This window comes from Belonocnema kinseyi, chromosome 6 (assembly GCF_010883055.1).
Source record: "Belonocnema kinseyi isolate 2016_QV_RU_SX_M_011 chromosome 6, B_treatae_v1, whole genome shotgun sequence".
Lineage (NCBI taxonomy): Eukaryota > Metazoa > Arthropoda > Insecta > Hymenoptera > Cynipidae > Belonocnema > Belonocnema kinseyi.
The window spans coordinates 80,082,204-80,089,118 of NC_046662.1; the positions used below are offsets into that span (position 1 = coordinate 80,082,204).

Sequence of the window (6,915 nt, forward strand, 5' to 3'; positions counted from 1 at the left end):
GTAAATTCAACTCCCCTGTTAAAAATTGATTTTGTGGTTGAAGATTCACTTAATTAATTAAAAAATCATCTCTGTGTCTTAGTATTTCGCGACTTTATTGAAAAGTTGTTTCTTTGGTAGAAAATTAATTTTTTCAATGAAAATCTATTTGTTTTAGTTAAAGATTCATCATTTCAGTTGAAAATTCATTTCTTTTGTTAAAAAGATAACTGTTTTGTTGAAAATGTTCTTTTTAGCTGAAAATTATTAGTTTATTAACTACGATTCAACCATCTCTCCACATCTCCCTAGGAATCGAGAGGCCTTGTAGTTGGTGTGAGGGCTTACAGGTTTCACCTTACTATAGTCCGGAATAGGTGAAGCAGAGAAGCTGCATCGCAAGGTATAGGTGTCTTTCCAGGGGTTACTAGAAAAACCCCGTGGAATATCGAGGGCGTGAGTTCTCATGCTCCCGAAGCCAAGTTGTGATCGCCGTATTGAGGGCTGAATGGCACCCAATTCAACAAAAACCGTGAACAGCCCGGCCTGCCTCCCGCAGTACAGGTGGAAAGGCGGGGGTCATAAAGGTGGTGTCTTAACGCGAACTTTGGGACACCAGGTTGAATATAATAGTCATTTAGACCTGTCCTCTGCATGCGGGGCTCTGCAGAAGGTATTTTCTGATTCCCTAGCTTTTCGTGGGATATAGTGAGGCTGGCGACAATTCTGGCGCTACGATAGAAGAGCAGCCAATGGAGCTCTCCATGAGGAGGAGGAACTGAAGCGGCGCTCAGAGGAAGAGGGTGCGCAAAGCGCGTCTCTCAAGTAGCAGCCAAGATAACGAGGCTGCAGGATCTGCACATGGAGCAATCCCTCAGGCTCATTTTATGGGAAAGAGGAAAAAGGCCTTCAGAGAAACCCCCCAGATAGGGAGCCGAAACGACAGAATGATGTGGATACACGGGGCTTTTCTTTAGCGCAGATGACTAACAACGCCCTGGTGAGGGTTGTCGTTGCGTCGTGCTATCCTGAAACCTGTCTAGCTCCCAATGATCTGGACAGGCCGCGGGTGTCTGGTCGAGGGTGTGGTTGGCAGAAAGAACTCCTAAGTTTAAGTTCAAGGAGGGACTAAACCTGGAACTCAGGGGGACGGAATATCTACAAAGGTACCGCAGAGCGACCGTTCTGATTCACAGAAAACCCGTGAGTTCGACGACTATTCTGGGGTGCCTGAGCTTCCAGAACCCGACTCTGAGGATGGATTTATGGAACGTATATTACAACGGGCAGGGATTCAGACAGAAGGGGAGTGGCTGGATTCTGGTAGTCAGACTTCCTGCATCCGCAATTAGAGCTCCTGCGGCTCTGGAAACCGACCCTAGTTCGGAGCAGGTAGGGTTACCTTCTGCGTGACCCAATAGGGCTTTTCAGAAGGACCAGAAGCATCCGGGGATACCTCGGATTAGTTCTTTAATGGCTGAGACGGGAAGCTCTACGATGCAGATTAATTTGCACCATAGCAAAGGCACCTCGACGGTTCCAGCCATATGTATTTCAGTGCTGGAGACAGGGCTCGCTTTAATTGAAAAACCCTGATTTTACAGGGAAAGGATTAGCGGCGTGTCAGGGTGTGACACCATTTATAAGGGGCCGCTCGAAAAAACGCCAAGGGCATGTATAGCTGTCAAGGATAAGAATGCGATGTTGGTGCCTCGCGTCCCAGAGAGATGGAGATTCTAATTCAGCACTGTCGGGAGAACAGGATTCCTCTGCTGTTGAGTTGTGTTGCGAACACTTACCGGACGGTATGGGGCATCACAAAAATTAATGACTATGCTCGGAGCGGCTGAGGAGCAGGGTAGTGGACTAGAGAATCTCTGATGAATCGTCTCTCTCGTACCACAAACATATCTTGTTTCAGCTAAACCTAGGTAAACCAGCGGTTTCAAAAATCAGAAATCCTAGAAATACATTTGGAACTCATATAAAGAGGAACTCAGGAGAAGGCTGGTGGAATTTCTCACAAACTATGGTGTTTAGAGCACGCTGCGGATTTTCTGCGAGGAGATCTGACTACATCATATAAAAACAATGGCCCTACAAGCACAATTACATCTACGAAAGGAGCAGAATGCTGGAATACGCACCTGGATAAAGTCTGCAAAACGACAAGAGCACGGTGCAATAGGGCAAATAGAACCAAGTTGCCTCTAGACTAGGACATCTATAAGACGGCTCAGTATGAATAGAATCAAAATATAATTAAGGATATACTGGAAGACTGGAGGGACTTCTGTGTGGAATCGAAAGATATTCCGGAAAAAGCAAGGTTCTACAAGATCCTAGCGAAAAACCCGGAAGTTTCCCTCGGGCTCATAAGGCTCGAAAATAGCGAGCTTGCCGAAGACGAAGAAACAACACTGAACCACCTGATGGAAGTTCACTTTTTGGGGTTTCAGCTAATCCAAACAGACCTAGAGGAGGAAGACTAGGGCCATGAGTTAAGAAGCGCCGATTGGAGTTTCGCCTTAAAGGTCCTAGATATAAAAAAGGTGGGATAGGCCGTAGGATCTTTCTGCCTCTTTAAATCAGCAGGGACGGAGAACATTTACCCAGTGCATTTACAAAAAGGACTGGAATTTGTCATCTATCCTCTGACGAAGTTATTTAGGGCAAGCATCGCTCTAAAATATGTGCCATCGGCATTGAAGGACGATAAAGTGACTTTTATTCCTAAACCCGGAATGGAAGGCTACACTGCTGCAAAACATTTTAGACCGATCAGCCTAACGTCTTATATTCTAAAGATGCTGGACCGATTTGCTGTAAGAACATTCTAGGATATAGAGGGTGCCTTCAGTAATACTCCTTCAGAAGTCATCTGTCTAGAGGCTTTAAGGTGTGGCGTGGCAAACCATCTAGTAAGCTGTATGGGAAGCATGCTGTGCCGAAGAAGATTCAAACCTGGGGTGAAGGCCTGCTTGAAGGAGAAGCGCCACAGGGGCGTCCACGTTTGGTTGTCCTGTCGGTTCTCCTGTAGTGCATGGTCGTAGTGCATGGTAGCCTCCTTCGATGCTGCGCATCGTAGAGTTCTGACGCGATAGCTTAGGGCTCTCAATAAATCCGGAAAAGACCAGTATGGTCATTTTCACGAGGAATTACAAGATGCCCAAAGTTGACGGTCCTGTTTTTTGTGGCGGGAGGCTGACGTTTTCATACGCGATTAAATATCTGGGAGTAGTCTTAAGTAGCAAACTGAATTGGGCAAAGCACCTGGAGAATAATAGGAAATAGGCCCTAAAATGCTTGCATGGCTCTAGTTTGCTGTCCTCAAACCGAGGTTCCTTCATGCGGCTGTGGTCTGGTGGCCAGCAAAGGGCTTCATGTTCTGTGAAGTCCTCCTACACCTCGCGATAACTGCAAAAGCGGCACATGCGATGGGCCGCCTGGCCAGAGTAAACAGATGGACTCGGGGGACTAGACACACTAGGCACCCGAGCGACATCAGCTCACTGCCGATACTTGAGATGAGGCTGGAGAGTATAACAAAAAGCTTCGACTTCACCAAGGCTTTCCGCGTCTGCTTTCCAGATAGGGATGTGTGGAAAGGAAATGGTAACCCAATCATTCAAAGGGAAATCTGGTATACAGATGGTTCCAGGGTGGGGGAGGGTCAGGAGCAGGAATTTATGACAGTGCGAGGAGGAGGGAAGTGGTGGTCTCACTTAAGATAACTGATTAAAATAAATTAACATCAGATAACTCATGATATAAATTATCTGTATAAAAACTAATTTTGGTACCGCAAAGGTAGATTCTTTTGATCTGAAGTTGTAAATTCAAATTATATGCAATAGTTGGATATCCCAGGATGTATTGTGTATAGATATAGAGATGAAGTATTCCTTTGGACGTTTGCCATTCGATATGCACTAGCAGGTGCTCAATTTTCAATGTAGAAAGGAGAATGCATGTTTATTGGAATGTACATTGAGCTTCTAAGCTTTGTTGCACTTGTTACAAAAAAAGAAAAAAGAAAGAAAAATTTTCATTAGAGTAGAATAATTGACGATCCGACGGAACGCACAATAAAGTACGCGTTACACAAAGCAGAACAGAAATCAAAGAAATAAATAAAAATTGATGCAGAGAGAGGGAAAAGTAGAACGCACTAAAAGGGATTCATGTAAATTGTAAAAGAATCTAATTATGAAAAGTCTTGCGCTCTTTATGGATGAAAATGAAAAAGTTGACAACATATTGTTTCTGGAATATTGTACGCATGAGCTTGGAGAAATAATTTTCCTAATTGAAGGCTTGTCAGAAAGAATGTTGGATCAACATAAGTTTTATTTCCATGCAGTTCTGTATGGTAATTATTTTCTCAGACAGCCTTTTTATTCCGCGGAAGTGCGGCAATCGCTAAACTATCAACAAAAAAGTACAAATTTTATTTGTAAAGAAATGTCCAAATAGTCTTAGTTATTTTTTTTATAATAACTTCCAAAATGTACGTTTATAAATCCAACTTACAATTAAAACTTTTCATCTGGGGTAAAATTATAAAATTAAATTTTTCATAATACAGTGGCGATCCCAGCACATCCGCAAAATCGACAAAGAAGTAAAAGTAAAAGTAACTCTACATAACTTCATGGACACAAAACTTGTGTTGGTCTAACGTTCTTTCTGACGAGGCACAGTTGGGAAAAAACAAGTTCTTTTCACAAATTTGTCTAGAGCTCACATGTTTGATCTGATATGAGTTTTTTTTTAAATGCAAATTCATTAAATTTTTTAATCATTTGCAAAAGATGATTTTTAAATTTTAATTCTATGAATTTTTTATTTCGAAATTTGATATTTAACAGAAATCGTATTTATAAACGATCCAATTATTTTTAAAACTATTTATATCATAATATCAGTGAAGATACTCTTTGAAAATAATATTTAAAAGTTTGAAATATTAAAAAAAGTTTGTGCAGTTTTATGTTAAGAAATTAATGAGTAAAATTGCTACTTCTAGCTTCAGAATACTTGGAGACTATATTTTGTAAATTTGTTGTTTAGAATATTTGTTCGAATATTCGAATATTCATTCCTGTGACGAAATTCAACTAAAATTTATTTCAAGTAAATAATATGCACGATTTTTTATATTTTTAAACGATCATTAATTGTTCAAATAAATTTGATTTTAAAGACTTCTTCGCTCATGATACTTTAATATCGAACGATAATTGCTTATTTTATGAACAATTTTGTAAACAAATCAAAAACTTTAATTCTATCAACAAATGGATGCAGGTTATTTATGAAATCAACTGCGCGTGTCTCAGAAAAGACCGTATTTATTAGGACTCTTTCAGATATCATAATTTGTTGTTTAGTCAAATATGTGAATGTTACAAAATAAAAACAGATTTTTGTCCAATTGTGACCAGAAAATTTTTTTTAACGGAACTCACTCTAAATAATTTGGGCATGTACCTTTCTTAGGTTAATTTATTAAGAAGCTACAAATTTTTTTTTATATCTACAATATAACTTAAACATCCGTGATTTCGTGATTTTTAAAAGCGAGAAATTGTTTCTATAAAAAATTCAAATTTTTCTATCTATGATGGCTTTAGTCGATTTCGAACAAAAACATCATCCATTTAATTATAAGTAGTAAAGTTATGAATTTGTTCTCTTTTTTGTGAAATAAAGAAATTTGTCTGATATTGAATCATCATAAGAGGAGGATTTGTTCATGTAAATTAAATTGATTCAGTTGAATAAACGTAATCAGCTGTTTGAAAATTGACGAAAATCTGTATTCGTTTGGAAAATGTATGTCAATAAAGAACAAATATTTAATAGAAACAAGTTGTTCAACTTATTTCGGTCTTACGATCAAATTTAAAAAATAAAATACAGGGATTAATCCGAGTCAAAAATTTCTTTAATTGTCAAAAAAACATACAGAGGAACCTCTTTTTATTTCTGTGGTTTCCTAATTTCATGTTGACTTTAATTATTGTCTTTTCTAAGATAATAAGAATTTTTTGTACTTAGATTTTTTATATGACACGTTGTTTTGTAACTTTTCAAAATAATTGTTATAATGTATTTTTATTAGGTATAATTGCCTGATGATGACCAACAGATGTGGTCGAAACGTCGCACGTTTTCTGTACGTTTTTTTGACAATTAAAGAAATTTTTGACTCGGATTAATCCCTGTCTTTTATTTTTTAAATTTGATCGTAAGACCGAAATAAGTTAAACAACTTGTTCCTATTAAATTTATAATCGATCGAAGAAAGGTTTTACTTCTTAAAATTTGAGAAGTTTTATTTTTCAGAACAAATATTGTCGCCTGAAAAAGTCTCCTAATAAATAAGGTCCTTTCTCAGTAACCGTAGTCTATTCCATTTTTTGTCAATTAGTCATGTTGTCAATTTGTTTATGAAATTATTCATAAAATTATCTATAAAATGTCTATGAAAGTGCTTATGACATTTTTCTTCAAGCTTTTTACAGAATCTCTCATCAAATTGTTTATAAAATAAATAATAATTATTGGTGGATAAAGTCTAAAAAACGAAGGATATTTAAAGTTATTTAAAATCGATTTAGTGGAAAACGCAATCTGCCAGTTGAAAATTGACAAAAATGTGTATTTATTTTTGAATTCATTTAAATAATTAAAAATTCTTTCCAGGGAATTGAAAATCGTACATATTATGTATTTTGGACAAATTTCTTGTGAATTCTTTTGAAAGGATTAAGTTTTTGGAGCCAGAAATGGCTAAGCTGACATTTTTTTGATAAATTTGTTTATAAATATCCAAGTATTTTCAATCTTTTTAGGAGTTTCTTTATTGATATTATGAAGTTCTACATAAATATAAGTATTTACAAAAAAATGACAGCGTTCAAAAAAATG

General features: G+C 37.6%; 1 protein-coding gene across 1 annotated transcript in view; it reads left to right on the forward strand.

The window, feature by feature from the left end:
• Positions 1–2,723: 2,723 nt before the first annotated feature.
• Positions 2,724–6,915, forward strand: part of LOC117175473 (Down syndrome cell adhesion molecule-like protein Dscam2) — a 203,877-nt gene continuing 199,685 nt past the window's right edge. Inside the window, exons 1-2 of the mRNA XM_033365180.1 lie at positions 2,724–2,804; positions 3,300–3,594. Of these exons, the coding sequence (XP_033221071.1) occupies positions 2,724–2,804; positions 3,300–3,594 (376 nt within the window). The remainder of the gene's footprint in view (positions 2,805–3,299; positions 3,595–6,915) is intronic.